The 16841-nt window shown below is 22.3% G+C and overlaps 6 protein-coding genes across 6 annotated transcripts; 4 read left to right on the plus strand and 2 right to left on the minus strand.

Moving 5' to 3' along the window:
• Positions 1-279: 279 nt before the first annotated feature.
• PVVCY_1102480 (conserved Plasmodium protein, unknown function) lies at positions 280-2164 on the minus strand (the record flags this gene model as incomplete). The annotated part of the gene is made up of 3 exons (XM_037634543.1): positions 280-324; positions 753-1891; positions 2128-2164. The coding sequence occupies 3 exons, from the start codon at positions 2162-2164 to the stop codon at positions 280-282; spliced, it is 1221 nt and encodes a 406-aa protein (XP_037490635.1).
• Positions 2165-2279: 115 nt separating this feature from the next.
• PVVCY_1102490 (conserved Plasmodium protein, unknown function) lies at positions 2280-5052 on the minus strand (the record flags this gene model as incomplete). Its single annotated transcript, XM_037634544.1, has 15 exons — positions 2280-2540; positions 2639-2781; positions 3304-3330; positions 3429-3461; positions 3572-3604; positions 3691-3723; positions 3810-3845; positions 3929-3961; positions 4048-4083; positions 4167-4199; positions 4402-4437; positions 4640-4672; positions 4774-4815; positions 4908-4944; positions 5041-5052. The coding sequence occupies 15 exons, from the start codon at positions 5050-5052 to the stop codon at positions 2280-2282; spliced, it is 828 nt and encodes a 275-aa protein (XP_037490636.1).
• Positions 5053-7147: 2095 nt separating this feature from the next.
• Positions 7148-9607, plus strand: PVVCY_1102500 (GAS8-like protein, putative; the record flags this gene model as incomplete). Its single annotated transcript, XM_037634546.1, has 11 exons — positions 7148-7228; positions 7369-7479; positions 7640-7821; positions 7928-8114; positions 8208-8281; positions 8373-8472; positions 8568-8652; positions 8812-9059; positions 9141-9203; positions 9285-9398; positions 9509-9607. 11 exons carry the CDS (start codon positions 7148-7150, stop codon positions 9605-9607), a joined length of 1344 nt encoding a protein of 447 aa, XP_037490637.1.
• A 1082-nt stretch (positions 9608-10689) lies between these two features.
• Positions 10690-12306, plus strand: PVVCY_1102510 (sphingomyelin synthase 1, putative; the record flags this gene model as incomplete). Its single annotated transcript, XM_008626127.1, has 4 exons — positions 10690-10810; positions 11046-11788; positions 11880-12005; positions 12112-12306. 4 exons carry the CDS (start codon positions 10690-10692, stop codon positions 12304-12306), a joined length of 1185 nt encoding a protein of 394 aa, XP_008624349.1.
• An 882-nt stretch (positions 12307-13188) lies between these two features.
• PVVCY_1102520 (sphingomyelin synthase 2, putative) lies at positions 13189-14397 on the plus strand (the record flags this gene model as incomplete). The annotated part of the gene is made up of 1 exon (XM_008626126.1): positions 13189-14397. One exon carries the CDS (start codon positions 13189-13191, stop codon positions 14395-14397), a length of 1209 nt encoding a protein of 402 aa, XP_008624348.1.
• Positions 14398-15266: 869 nt separating this feature from the next.
• PVVCY_1102530 (conserved Plasmodium protein, unknown function) lies at positions 15267-16427 on the plus strand (the record flags this gene model as incomplete). Its single annotated transcript, XM_008626125.1, has 1 exon — positions 15267-16427. One exon carries the CDS (start codon positions 15267-15269, stop codon positions 16425-16427), a length of 1161 nt encoding a protein of 386 aa, XP_008624347.1.
• Between the last annotated feature and the right edge of the window lie 414 nt (positions 16428-16841).

The raw sequence follows: 16841 nt of genomic DNA on the forward strand, positions 1-16841 counted from the left end.
GTGTAAATAATATACATACAAATAAAAAAATATCACACTTATCCCAAACTTGCAAAACATATATTCATATTAATATAATAATATATTCACCAAAGGATATGCTAACAAATTGCCAATATAGTGCTATTTTTTATGCCATAAAAAATGTTGAAAAAATAGTGAGCGATCACATGTGTTATACTACTGTTTAACATACTACATTATATGCTTAATATTTTATTATAATTTTTTTTAATTTGAAAAAAGCCATTTGTAAAATTATTTTTTCTGTAGTAATTTTTATAAAACCTCAAATGGTATTATTTTCGAATAGCATAAAAAAAACTATAAATAAATAAGCAAAAAAAATAAAATGAAACAGAACGGAATAAAATTGACAAAACAATAATATGCAGAAAAAGCAAACGATCTCTTTTAATGATCGAATAGTATGTCAAACAAATTCAAAAAACAACAAAACAGGAAAATGTCGATCAAAAATAAAAATGAGGCAATACATAGCGAAATAAAACGATAGTGGTAGTGACTCATTCCACACACACACACACATATATATATATATATATACATATACTTGTTTTTATTTATATATTTATTAACAGCACATAATTGAGTATCCAATTTAAGGATGCTTCTTTTGTGGCTTATTGAAAGTGCATATTTATTAAGTATAATACATCGGTAGTAAAAATTCTATGCACAAAATATCTTCCAGGCAATGTGCAAAAATATAATCCTTCTTCGTGGGGTACATAATTAACATTTGTTTTAAAGTTATTATAATTTTCTTTGATTGGCTTTTTAAAATACTCCGATTTTAATGATGAAACATAAAACTCCATTTCTTTAGATAAATATTTCATTAAACATATTAAATTTTCATGGGATCTCAACTCATAAGAAATTTCCATATCATCATCATCATCACTTGGTTGATCGTCTTCTTTGCTAATACTATTTATTTTAGATTGTAATAATATAAGTTCCATTGATCTAATTAAATTTGAAAATGTTAAATTATTTTTTAAAAGGGTAACCTCCTTGTTTGCATGTACTAACATCGCTGAACCTACAATTTCAATTATTTCTTCCATAGTTCGTACACATACATTAATTACATTTTTTTCATAAAAATCTTTATAAGTATAAAGGGATTTAATAATTTTATTAATATTCTCTGAAGAAAATTTCTCTCGAAATATGGTAAGGACATCTTTATTATTATCATACATATTTAGATTAACCTGATTTAAAAACCAAGAAATAGCTGTAACTATATGTGCAGAGCAATGTTTTTTAATTAATCCTTCATTTCTTATGTAATATAATCTTAAATCTTCGTCTTCTTTTGTATATAATATTTTTTTTTCGTCATTATATATTGACTTTATTCCTTCAACAACTGCAAAGTTAGTATTAACAAATTTATATATATCTTTTATATGGCTATCCATAGTTTTATATATACTCAAATTACGAAAAACAGATAATAAACGTTTTCTTCTTGCAATTCTTCGTCTTTGTGTCCAATATTGGTTTTTTGATAAATATATTAATTTGTTATTTATCATTTGAACTCGATCTAAATATCCTTCGAAATAAGTATAATGATCTAATATATCCATATTTTTATTATTATTAGGTATTTGATCAAATATATTATTTAATGAATCCGTGTATAAACTTATATGTGTATCGAAAAATCCAAGACTCTTTGGTAGATCATTTAAATTGTTAGTTAATTCATAGACAAGTAAATGCTGCAAAGTACTACTTATATATTCTACATCATATTTGTTATAGGATACTAAACTAATTAAATTTGCTAATAATTTAGACAAGATATATGTAACAGGGAAATTTATGATCATTCCTTCATTTTTTTCTTCATCTAAAGAGAAAGACAAAAAATATATGTATATAAATCAGCGCCAAAATTTATGCATATCCATTCATAAGAGTGCTAAGCGTGCGTAATATTTGCATATACTCTAAACAATTTAGCTAGCTTGATCTTAAAATGTAAGCTTAATTCTAAAAATGCGTAAAACGACTGTAGCACGTTTCCATTTATATCAGTGTATATAAATAGATAAGATATTATTTTTTTATTTTATATGATTTAACCTGATGAGTCATATTTCATGTATAATACGGGGGTCATTATTACTATAAATTTTTAAAAGAGAGTAAAAGCCTGAACGTTAAGAATAAATATTACATGCACACAACAATCAAATCAATGGGAATACGAGGATTTCCAATTTGAATACAAATATTTATTTGTTTATTTCGACTAAGCATAAAGCAAATGCTACTCTAGACATATGTTTTAATTCACCTGATCCATTCCATGATAAATTTATTGAATTACTTAGGCATTCATCGTGGCTAGAAAACATATGGATGCACATTTTACATATTTCTGCATATGCTTCACTCTGCTTCTTTAAACTAAGATTAATCATTTGGTTAGATTTGTATAAATATGTACTTATACACTTTTTATTCGCTTCTTTAATTTTTTGATCATCGGCACTCTGAAGTAATAATATAATTAAATTATGTAAAAGATCAAAAAAAAAGGACATTTTTTCCTGCATGTTCATGTAAAATATGTACATTTTTGAAAATTTACCAGTTCTTCTGATTGTTTCCAGGTACCAGAATCGTTAATTGCTCTTTTGTCAAATATACCATCTAAATAGCAATTTATTAAACCAGTTGAAGCATTCGTATTTTTGTATTTCCATTCTCTATATTCATCACGGAATCCAAAATCTAAAAAATGTTTTTTTCATTTTTAAAATAAAAGAAAGGGATATATTTTTTTTTCATTAATATGTTTTAATTTTATTAACTGAACAGTTCAGAATTTATTATTGTTTTTTTAAATTTCTTTTCGAGTATTATATTTTTATTTTGTCTTACATTTCTATAAAATTCAGACAAAGCATATTAAAAAAGAAAATAAAAATATTATTTGATTTTTTTTAATAATATATATGTAAATATTGTTCTTTTATTTGTACGCTTAGATCTTGAGATTCTTTGAAAGTTGGAAAAAATATATGGAGTTATATGTATATAAGCATAACACATATAGGTTTATTCTTCCAATAAATATTTCATATTTTTAAATATCCATTGTCTATATATATTTTTTTCAATACCTTCAAGGGGGGGTCTCGTGGCTAATAATATTTTTCATTAATTAGAAAAGGAAAGGAAAATATGGATATATACATGAAATTATATTTATTATGCTTAATTATTATTTATGTATGTATATTATAGACTAACTCATTTTGGTTATTGCATCCCTCATTTCTAATTATCAAGTTAAATAATAAAGTGAAAAAAATATTTATATATATATTTTGTAAATATTAAGAATTTGTACATATTTTGGTGTTGCATTTTTTTACTTTGTAAATATACTCGGGTAGCTTCTTCCCTTGCTGATAACGAAAACGGAAAAAACAAATAATAAAAATAAAGTTATAAAATATTTGCAAAATAATTACACACATAATAGTTTTAGTTATTTTTTTCTTTTTTATGTGCATACACATTCGACTGGTTGAAGGGAATGGATTAGTGCCTGATATAAAAGTTACAAAAATAAAGAAATAAAAAAAGGAATACATTTTATTTTTATAGAATTTTATTATATTATTTCTTGCATACGGGTTTTGCTGGTTGAAGGCATCGGATTAGCGCCTGATATAAATGCCACAAAAATAAAGAAGTAAAAAAAGGAATACATTTTATTTTTATAGAATTTTATTATATTATTTCTTTCATACGGGTTTTGCTGGTTGAAGGCATCGGATCAATGTCTGCTATAAAAGTCATAAAAAGAAAAAAATAAAAAAAGGAATATGTTGCATTTTTATAGAATCTTATTATTTTATTTTTTGCATACACGTTTCACTGGGTGAAGCGGGGGGACTAGGCTCTGATATAAAAGTCGCAAAAATAAAAAAATTAAAAAAGGAATACGTTTTATTTTTATAGAATTTTTCTATATTATTTCTTTCATACTTGCTTTGCTGGTTGAAGGCATCGGATCAATGTCTGCTATAAAAGTCATAAAAACAAAGAAATAAAAAAAGGAATACGTTTTATTTTTATGAAATTTTGGTATATTATTTCTTGCATACGCGTTTTGCTGCTTGGAGGGTATAGATTATCGTCTGATATAAAAGTCACAAAAATAAAGAAATAAAAAAGGAATATGCTTTATTTTTATAGAATTTTGGTATATTATTTCTTGCATACGCGTTTGGCTGGTTGGAGTCAACGGGATAGTGTCTGCTATAAGTCATAAAAATAAAGAAATATAAAAAAGAATACGTTTTATTTTTATAGAAGCTTATTATTTTATTTCTTGCATACGTGTTTGGCTGGTTGAAGGCATCGGATCAATGTCTGCTATAAAAGTCATAAAAATAAAGAAATATAAAAAAGAATACGTTTTATTTTTATAGAAGCTTATTATTTTATTTCTTGCATACGCATTTGTCTAGCTGAAGGGATCGGGTTAATGTATGCTATAAAAGTAACAAAAATAAAAAAATAAAAAAAGGAATATGTTGTATTTTTATGGAATTTTGGTATATTATTTCTTGCATACGGATTTTTCTGGCTGGAGGAGGGGTATCAACATCTGTTTTCAAAACAAAGGAAAATAAATCATACATAATTGGAATTGGATTTTTATACATTTTTTAATGTTTATAAATTCATTGTTAATATAGTTTCTTTTACCTTGGTCGTCTGAACTAATCATGCTAAAAGCGTCTGTATATACTTTAAAAAATATAAATAAATAGTATTTTATATATATTTTTCAAGCTAATATTTTATGCATTGTCTATTATTTCCTATATGTGTGTTCTTACTTTGGACATTAGGAAGTACAGCTGGTTCTACACTTTCCTTAAAAAAATAATAATCATGGATATTTATTATTGTTTATTTTTTTTGTAAATTTTTTTAAAATATATAAATAAAAATTGAATCTATATATGTTACCTCTATTGACATATCACTGTCTGAGTCTTTAAAATTGAAAACAAAATTTAAGAATAGAATTAATCGATGTTATGATTGCCATTTTAATTAAACATATAATTTTCATGCAAATGCATAATACGTCTTCCCTTTCTATATGGGCATATATTTTTCAGCTTTTTTACAAAAATGAATGTGTGTTACCATCAGAGAGAATCCTTTCTATATTAAGAGAAACAATAAGAATTATCAGAAAAGTAGAATAAATATTTAATTAATTTTTTATTTTTATATTAAATAATTATAGTAACAGATACATATTAATGGGTGTAAATATTTTGAATGCATATATTATTCTTTTATTATTTCCAGCTATACCTATCTTTCGATAGTTGGCTAATTTTGGTGCGTCTATAAAATGAGATAAAAAAAGTATGTATATATATGCATGTATAAACAAAGTAAAAATAGTAATTTTGTAAAATTTATTGATAAGCAATATTCAGCTATTAGTGTTTATAAAAAAAATAATTTATGATAATTATTTGGGTACCATTTTCTCTAGTTAAAAATAGGGTATAACCTATATGAAAGAATAAAGACAAAATAATTTGTATAATATTATTATATGTATTAAAATGTGGAAAATTTTACAGACGGTTTTGTTTTGTTTTTTTATTAAGGAGGTTTATTATTGTTGTTGGGGTGTATGTAACAACGTTCTTACAATTTTTACAATTTTTCAAGTAACAAAAAAATAAACAATTTAGTAATTTGTGTAATAACCTTTTGTGGCCCGGGGAGTAAAAGAAAGAACAACAGAAAAAAGAAAAATAAAAAATACATTCATCGTTAAATATTGAAGATAATTAAAATGGATATATAAAGAAACATACAAATATAAAAATATAATATAAAATATCTGTTTAATAGTATAAATAAATATTTTAAAAATTATAAAACAAAAAAAAAACAACAATATATTTCCTTTGATTAATAAAAAAAAATATAAAATATTTTTCTCATACTATTCTATTCCCTTCGAAAAAAAAAGACAAGAAATGCAGATTACATATAACCCGAAAAATTGAGTTTTTTTTTTTGAAAAAATATAATTTTATTTATAATAATAAAAATCAAATTTGGTAAGGATCATAATGAACAGAAAACAACATGCATTTCAGCTGTAATATATAGAACCCTATCTATTTTTTTTTTCTCTTTTTTTAATAGTCATTTCAGGTTTAAAAATTTTGAACATATTTTGTAATATTCATTTTATATTATTATGCACAGTTAGAAATATTATCTATTCCAATTTTATATCTTTTTCCAATCTTATATCTTTTTCTATTATTTATTTTGTGCCATATTTTATGGTCCTTAAAAAAGTGAAACTTTTTTATATGTAGACATAAAGGGGGAACCAAAAAAAGGGGAAGGATACTATTAAAAGTGAATTAAAAAAAAAAAAATTAATTTTACATGTGCTTGGATATATATATTTTTTAAACTTTATTTTCATTTAAATTTATAAAAAAATCGATTATTTTATTATATAATTCAGTATTACTCTCTTTATTGTCATGCTGGGTTTGAACCTACTTGTCTAATATGAAATAAATTATGAGCTCTATACTTTATAGTATTGCGTAAATATTTTATAAAAAAATATGATTTTTATTTTTTTATATATAAGTATATTTTTACAAGCATAATATTTTGTAAAAGAGGAGTAGATCTAGAAAAATTATTATGTGCATAAACAAAAAGATAAAAATATAAATTGAAAATATTTTTACATTACTTTTTTTTTCTTATTCATTTATTGGATTGCATATTTTTTATTAACACATGGAACTGTGTTAAAAGAGACAGAGCATAATGGTCATAAAAAAAATTAATTTAAAACAAGTTCATTTTTTAAGAACATTTTCATATATTTTTTTCTCCTTTTTCTTTTGGTAAACGACATAAAATAGGTTTCTATATTACAAATGTGTAAGTAAAAAATCGATATTTATTTTTTAGTGAAATTTGAACAAAGTAAATAGTTGAAAAATAAAAAAATAAATAATTAAATAGATATATGAAAAGATTATAATATAATCAAATATATATTCATACGATGGACAAATTGAAAAAGGCACCAAAAAAAAAAAAAATATGTGCCAAAAAGAAAGCAGAAAGAATTGCCCATATAAAGGAGGTAATATACTAATAAATGAGTCAAAGGGAAATAAAAAAGAAAAGAATAAAAAAAAAGGAATAAATTTATTAACCTCATACAAAAAGTATATATGCTAGCCATTTTTCATAGACATTCCCAATTTCATATTTTCTTAACAGCTAAAAAAAACAAAAAAAAAAATAATATCGGAACAAAAACTAGTAGATGAACTAAGCTCAAAAATTAATGATATAGACGCCAATGTATTTTTAGGATATCATGATATAAAGGTTTCACATAGCATGCATTTTTTTGATTTATATGCATTTCCAAATATAGATAATGTATTTATTTCATCTGGTACTTCTACCAAATCGAATAAAGTAAATACACACAAAAAAATGAAAACACTTTTGATATGCATAAAATATTTGAACATTTACATTATAGATATTAAAACTGGAATTAAAAAATAAAGAAATTGAATTTGAAGAAAATAAATCACGACAACTGTTATCATCCAGAAAAATTGAAAATACTATAAATAAATATGTACTAAAATGTTATGAATCCTTTTTAAAATCATTAGAAGAAAATGAAATGGAACTTCATGATAAGTTTAAATCATTTCAGTAAGAATTATTAAACAAAAAAAATTTCGTAATTTCAAATAAGTTTTCTACTAACTAAAGGATGTATAAACCTATCAAAATAATTTATATCATTTTTAACTTTAAGAGTTGAAAAAGAAAGACATTCATCAAACAAAGAATACAACAAAATAACAATAGATGCAAATGTAGATCACATAAATAAAATGAGCTCCATAGTGTTGTCCCAAAATGAAATTATAAACGAAATTAATAAACGGTTTATGGAAAATCTTAAAATAATTAGACAAAATTATTCTCAAAAAATTAATACGGTTAGTTCGATGATTAACATATTGTAAATATATAATATAATCGACAAATGGCTAGTTACCTAAATTATGATCTGATCATTTACATTCTTATAGGAAAGAGAACAAAATGATAAAAAAAGACAAAAAAATATTTTCAATTTACAAGAAGAGAAAAATGAAAATATCAAGTAAAATTAAGAAAAAAAAAAAATCTTTAAAAAGTTTTACTTTATTTCAAAATTATATTTTATATTATTATAATTTTAAAAAAAATTTAAGAAAAATTTTAATAGAATATAATGAGAAGATTATAAATATTCAAAATTATTTTAAATTAATTTTGGATGACCAATTAGAAATGATCTATCAGCTTGAGGTTGTAAAAAAATCAAAAAAAAAAAGAGAGAAAAATATGATTTTTTTTTTTTAATTTATACAATTATCGATATATTCTATTTATAAAACCTTATTTAGGATGAAAAACTTTCAAAAAGGAAAAATTTTCTTTCAAAAAAAAAAAATTTAGAAGATTTAAAAAGGAATATATGCTCTAATAAAAGTAATAAAACTGTGTAATTAAGTTTTTCTATTTTTATATATGAACATATTTTTAATTATCATAAGTTTATAAATGTAGATAGACAAAAAAATGACAAATTCTTATATTTATTTTATTTTAAAATAATTATATAAAACATTTTTTTTGATTAAATTTAAGAAATACTAAATCAGTTGGAAAAAGATATATCATCTTTACAAGCCAATGCAGTAGATTATGAACAATTAAAAATTAACTTAAAACGAATAAAAGAAAAAAGAAAAAGACAACAAAAAGTTTTAACAGATTTAAAATTAGAAACGAATGTGAAAAAATTACTTTTCGAAAAAATATCTAAACAATATGAAGACCTTTATAATCAAAATCGATCCAAGTTATATGATCGAATTCAAAAAATTTTATTAGAGGTATAAAGAAAAAGAAACAACATTTTTCGAGCACACATATATCCTCACACAATTACTTATCATTTTTCTGTCATTTTAAAGAACTACTTTTTGGAAACAAAGATTAAATTACAAAATGAAACCCTCGAAATAAATACTTTAGAGGTTTGCATAAAAAAGAAAGAAACAAAGTTGCCTACTTTTTTATATAAATAATATTATTTCATGTGATTTTATTAATTTTAGCTAAACAAATGGAAAGAATCTGTAAACCCTGAACAGAATGAAGTAATTAATAATGCGTTGGTTGGTATGTTTCAAAAGTTTGAAGTTTTGAAAAAGGAGGTTGAAGATTTATTGGTAAGAATTCGAAACATTTTTAAATAGCTTTTTTGATCGAAAATATATCTTACAATTCTTTTCCATTTGTTAATGTAATTTTTTTTTTTTTTTTTTTTTTCAACTTATAGGATAAAAATGAACAGAACAAAGAAAATTATGAAGCAATGATGCACCTTAATTATTTTTCCAATGATGATTTGGATATTATAAAAAGAGAAAATATATGATTTAAAGGATGACAAATATGAAGATACAACGAAAAAGATTATATGACATCCTTAAATATGCATGTAAACTGGTTATATTTACAAATAATGGATAATTAAATAAATATAAATAAATATACTCATTCGCACGCCCATTATTATACTGTTACAAAAAGGGCAACATTATTCACAACTTTTTTTTATGCTATATAAATATAAATTAATTTTGTTTTTTTTCTTTATTTGCATTTATAATTTTAAATTGGCATTTTTATGTTTATCAAACATTTGTGGCTATTTAATTATGATTAACATTATTGTCTATATGTATGCATTTCATATTTTTTTCTAAGTTTTATTTAAATAAAATAAAATAAGTAAAAAAATTAAAAAATATAAAAAAATATATAAAAATATATAAAAATAAAATAAAAATAAACAAAATGAAAAAACGATACCAACAAATTTATTTTCAAGCAATATAGCATGACGGGAATGCATAATTATATTATTATATATATAATTTATATATACATATAATTATATTTTTTAGCAACATTTAATTAATTTAAATTAAAAATAATTCAACAAAATTAACAATTTTTAGTCTATTGAATATGCAGCACCACTTTTTGTGCTATATTATTATCCCATGTTGATTAATTAAAATTTTTTTTTGTACTGCAATTATTTTTCTTGCATTTTTCTAATGTTATGTTTTTTCTTTTTTATTATTTTTTTAATTGCATATGATTAGTTGTTATTTTATTTGAAAAATATAAATATATAATTATAAATGATATTTTGACATTTTATTCTCTTTAGTATATTTCATTTATTTGACTAACAATTATATATTCGTGCTCACCTTAAAATTCCAATAAAATAAAATAAAATAATAAAATGTTTAGAAAAATTTGAAAAAATATTCTGTATTGTATATTAATATACTACCGAATGCAGAATTATATAAAAGTTTGTAAATATTTAAAAATATAAAACAAAAATAAAAATAGAAATTTTGGATAAAATAGTTGAATTTTAATTAAAAAAAATATATATATAGATAACGAACTGTCTAAATGTAATTAAATATATTTAATATGAAAGATTTAAAAGTCGTCGATTCTTCTAATATAAATTATAATCAAGATGAAGAAGAAAAAAAGAGAATTGCCAATGCTTATTTGGATGTATCAACTCATGGCACGCCCGTAGATATAGGTAAATAAAAAATTAAACATATTACCATACAACACCATATATGCATTTTTCAAATATTCATCCTATATATTAAAAAATATCCATTGTTTTTTGTGAAAAATAAAATGAAAACAATTTCTACTAGCTGTCGATTAGAAATTTCGAATACATTATACATATTTATACTATGTCGATATATCTATAAATATTATAAATCTTTTTTTATCTTCTTTTTCATCCAATTTTGATAATGCAGAAAATGGAGGAGAACCAATACCCCAAATAATTTTCGATAAAAAAAAAATATACAAGATATTTTATATCCGAGCACTATATGCCGCAATTTTTTTTACAATGGGAATAATAATACAATGCTATTTTATAATTTTGAGTGATGAATATTATAAGACAGGAGAAACACCTTTAAAAGATAGAATGCATGAACTATTTAAAAGACCAGATTTTATGACTCAAGAATTTGTTAATTCAACTATTCTTTCTTTAATGGGCATATCATTTTTAAGATTTGGATTATTTTCTCCTGCACTATTCGCTATAACTATGTTTACTAGAACAGCACTTATATTAGGGTTTACTTATATGATACGATCAATATTTATTTATGCTACTACTATACCATGCCCAGTACCTACTTGTCAACCTCTTGTAAGTAATGGATTACTTCAAAACATATACTCAATATATTTGATCGTATTCGCCGAAGTGTACGAATGTACCGATTTAATTATATCAGGCCATACTTGTTTTACTACTTTATTTGCTTTGGTATGGCTATATTATGAAAAAAATACCTTTTCAAAGGTAGTTATATTTTTATATTCCATATATTCGTATTTGCTCATTATAATATCAAGATTTCATTATTCGGTTGATGTGTTACTTGGAATTTTTTTTGAGGCGAGTATTTTTATTATATACCACTGGATTCTAGATATTGCTGCAAAAAGATACGCACTAAATAAATCATTCACCTGCAAGGTAATATATAATTAATCGGATAGTCATATTTGCACATATATATACCACCTTGTTTGCATATCTCATCTTTCCTTTTCTTTTCTATTTTCAGAATCCTGCGTTTAAGGGCTCATTTTCTGATAGAAATAGTATACTTAATTATTTTATTCGAATAATAGCATATATGGAGGGATTAAATTATAGGCTTGATATAGCAATGCATTATGACAAAGAATTAGTAAGTTTTATTATTCCCATATTATATATATTATTATAACCTACTTAAAAAAGAAAAATATATTCACATATAAACATGTAATATTTAATTTTCACATTTTTTTTAGAGCACATTCTGCCCTTGCCGACCCGTAAATTCCCAAGGTCTCATAATTCCAAACAATTCGGGCACTATGGAAAGTTATATTTTTAGTGAGCATTTTTATCATTCTTATGCGGGTGATGGCTCCTTTGATTTGTCAACAATAAAGTATTTTGTAAGAAAATTTAAATTCTATACCGGACTAACAAAAGACGATTAAATTTTGTAAACATTTTTAAAATACATAGGTTTGATTCTTTGTGTAACTTTACACATATTATATTTGTATTTTTCCGTTGCTTATGAATTTATAAAGCATATGTTAAAGGATATAATATTTTTTTTTAAAGGTATTTTATAATTAATTTATCATATTATTAATAATAATTAATTTTTGTTTATATATTTTTTGTGATTTTTATTGATGTATGCATGTAAAATATTTGTATTGTCTAATAATATTATATTCTTTAAAATTAATCTTATATTTTGCATTTTTAATTTATAAAAACTTCAAATTATAATAATTGTACATTTTTAAAAATATAAAATTCTGAAATATAAAATTTTTCAAATATACCAGCCAAAATTGTTTTTTTAGCTATTTTTTTTTTCAAAAAAAAAAAAATGTGTCGCTTTTTTTTATTTTCATTTTGGTGAGTTGATTTATTAAATTTGTATATACTATAGAGCACAAAATTGGAATACCATAAATATATGCACATTAAAAAAATGTACACACATAAACAACAATCAATAAATATGCAAATATAGACTCTACATAAAATATTCTTTTTATTTATGTGAGTGTACATATGTGGGCTTATTTGAATTTTATGAATTGTTCATAATATTTTTTCCATAAATGTTACAAAATATGACTGTTAATATAATTTTTTGTTTTTTTTTCTTTTTTTGTTTTTCTTTTATTTCCCTTTTTTGTGTGTTATAATTAAATTTGTTTTTTGTTATCGTATGTCATTTTTTAGCGATTTTTTTGTCCTTTTTTTCACTTTAAGCAAATCTTTGCAATTTCAAAAAGTATGAACAGTATTTAAAAAGGGGAAAATATCATTTTTGTATAAATTAAAAAAAAGGACTAATGAAATTTCTCAAATTTAATAAAGAAGATGATCGGCCAAAAACCGAAAATGATGAAAATGGTAATTATATAATAAATGACAATTGCCAAATAAATAAAGACATAGAGTTAAATGAAATATCTATAAAAAAAGATGAAGATATCAGTAATCCAAAATGTTTAACAAAATGGAAGTTACTTAAGATATTGCTTACAAAATTAATAATTTCCTTTGGATTTTTCATAATTTCATTGTTTATACAAAGCTTCTTTATGATATATAGTGACTCCTATTATATACCATATACAGCACCTTTAAATGATCGAATCCATACAATGCTTGGTGGTAGTCCACCTAAATGGGCTTCATATAATTTGGCAAATAGTTTAGTGGGTTTACTATCAGTTACATTTGCTCAATTGATAATATTTAATAGTATATATTTATCTATAGCTATTATTTGTCGATTTTTTTATATGCATGGGCTTTTTTATCTTTTAAGAGGAATACTATTATACATTACTTCACTACCTGCTACATTAAAAACATGTATACCCCTAGAGAATGGAAATATAGGTTTTAAACTATTGCAGGTCCTGAAAATGAATTTAAACCTGGTATCTGTATGCACAGATTTAATTGTATCGGGGCATACTTTTACAACAACAATATTTTTATTATTTGTATTTTGTTATGTGGACAATGTTATATTAAAAATAATTACAGCTTTGTTATCTTGTTTCATATATTCCATTTTGATTATTGGATTTATACATTATACATCAGATGTAGTATTAGGGATATTGATTGGTTTTTTTATTTTTGGGTTATACCACATATTACTTGATTTGTCATCCTTACATTATATAACATCCACATTATATGATGTTAGAGGTATATCAAGTAAGAAAGAGAATAAAAATTTTGAAGGCAAGCCATTTTTTTTAAGATCTTTTTTATTAAGAAATTTAATGGGTATTATCCCACTCTTAGAAGGATTACATTACACATTAGATTATGCAATGAATCAAAATAGCGATACATTTGGATTTTGTAATTGTGAGAATAATTTGAACGAAGATGGTGTACCTATAGATTTATTTAAAGAACCTCAGGTAAAAGATAAATCATTTTTTGGATATTCAAACCATTTATCTCATGTATATGCTGGAGATGGCAAACATAACTTTTTATTATTTAAATTGTTTGGACCTTGCCCAAGGGAATAATATTTGTTTTTTCACATTGTAATATTTGTTTTTTCACATTGTAATATTGTTTTTTCATTTTACAATATTTTATTTGTATTTTTTTTTATAAAATATACATGATGGATACCGTCTTTTTATATTAAAATGTTTCAAAAAAATTATATAGTTTTTATCCACTTCAATATATATACAAATGTATGTATAATTTTTATTAAAAATGTTTTTCCTTACTATATTATGAAGGAATGTTTGATTGTTTAAAAATAATTATACATTTTTAATAATATTGTTTTTAAAATTTAACGAATAGCTATTACTACATTATTGATAATTTTATTTTAAGATATGAATTTTTTTTTTAGTCTACACGATGGGAATATATCATATAATTTTTTTTTTTTATAAACGTGGTTAAAATATTATGTTTTTTTTTATAAATTTTAACTTTTAATTTTCATGTAAATATTTAAAAAAAAATAAATAAATATTGATACATAAATAAAAAATAATTAAATAATTTAATAGTAACATTTTTATAATATCAAAATGGAATATAAATAAATGAAAAACATGATAAGAAGATTCATTCTGTTTTTTTCACCATAAAAATGTAAACCAGTGATTATATAAAAAAATTTTAAGTATAAATATTCAGAATATAGATCAAATAAAAGGATATTATAACATCATGCATATTTCTATATGTTTATGATATATTAAGCCAATATATTATTGGATAAGTAAATATATATGCATATTGCATGAGTATGTACAAATATATAGGAGTATGTATGTTGCTATAATACATAAGATGAGCATGGCTAGCCAGGATATTGTTAAAATAGTTGGTGATAAAACATGATATATTTTATAGGATTATTTAAATAATGGAAGAAAATATGAATACCTGCTTTTCCTTTGATATGCTTGATATGATGATTAGCAATAGCAGCTATAGAAAAGAAAATGAAAATTTAATATGGCATGAAAAAAAAAGTGTCAATGATCAATCATCATATACTACATTTGACAATAGTGAAAAAATAAAACGACAGAAAGTTAAAAGTGTATCCACTAAAAATAGAAAAAAAGAAAGTTTAAACAGATCTGAGAAAACTAATATAGATAATGATTTTTTGAAGGATATAGATAAAAACATTTCTGACAATATAGATAGTATTGTAGACAAAGAAATAAATGAATCTATAGATACTGATTTAAATGTATTTCCCGATTTAGTAAATAGTAGTAAAAAAAAAGGAAAACAATCAAACCGTAAAATTAATGGCACTAAAAAAAATTCATCATTAAAAGTACAAAAAGGCAAAAAAAATAAAATAATAAATAATAACAATGATAGTAATAAAAAAAGAAAAAGTGATCAAACATCAAGTTGTGAAATATCAGAAAGTGGAGATCTTTTAGACATGTTTTCATTACATGATGAAGAAACTGAAGATCAAATTTCTGAAAAAAATTATAATGACAATGTTGAAAATAATTATATTGATGATATTGAATATGGAATATGTAATAAAAATACAATAGTTAGTGATGAAATAAATGAAAAATTAAAATATATAGAACAATTTGATAAATATTTGTTAGCACCTAGTTGTATAGGATGTTCTAATTGTAATTATTATTTAAAAGAACTTACTTCAAAAAATTATGTAAAATTTTGTTCAATGGGAGAATATATAAATGAAGGTGAAAATAGTTTACTTTTTTTAAAAAATCAACAAATACAGGAATTAGAGAATGCAAATAAAAACCTTACAAAAGAAATGGCATTATTTAAAGAAGAAAATGATAACTTAAATAAAAAATTAGCCGATTTTAAATTTGAATTTATTGAAATAAATAAAAAAATTAATATGCTAATAAACCAAAATAAGTTATTGCAAGATATAAATAATGATTTAACTAAAAATCTACAAAAAGAAAAACAAAAAAAACATACCAAATCTAATAATTATTTATTAAGTAAAAAAAAAATGTCTGAAAAAGACTTTGAAAATTCTATAGACAAAGAGTTATTTAACTAATTTTCGAAGGAAAAAAAATTAAAGATTGTTTTGTCATATTGTTATTTTTTTTTGTAAGCCTATGCTTGTTTGTTTATTTTTTTCATTTTAATACATAATTTATAGATCAAAATGTATAACATTATTTTAGTTGTTTTATTTTGTTCTTTATTTTTATAAAATATTATTACTACCTACACATATACCCCCACTTATTCATTGATTTGCGTTGCACATATGTGTGTGCATTTTTTTTTTAAAATTATTTTTAATGCTCAATATGAATATTTTGAGAAACTTTTTTATAATTAAATTTGTTGTAAATCAAAAAATTGGTAAAGTTTTACTTAAAAAAATAAGAATAAAAAACATTTTGATAGTGTATGCTAAAAAAATCAGGTAAATAGGATAATACTGCATTATAGGAAAAGGAAA

The sequence above is a fragment of the Plasmodium vinckei genome (assembly GCF_900681995.1).
Source record: "Plasmodium vinckei vinckei genome assembly, chromosome: PVVCY_11".
NCBI classification, from domain to species: domain Eukaryota; phylum Apicomplexa; class Aconoidasida; order Haemosporida; family Plasmodiidae; genus Plasmodium; species Plasmodium vinckei.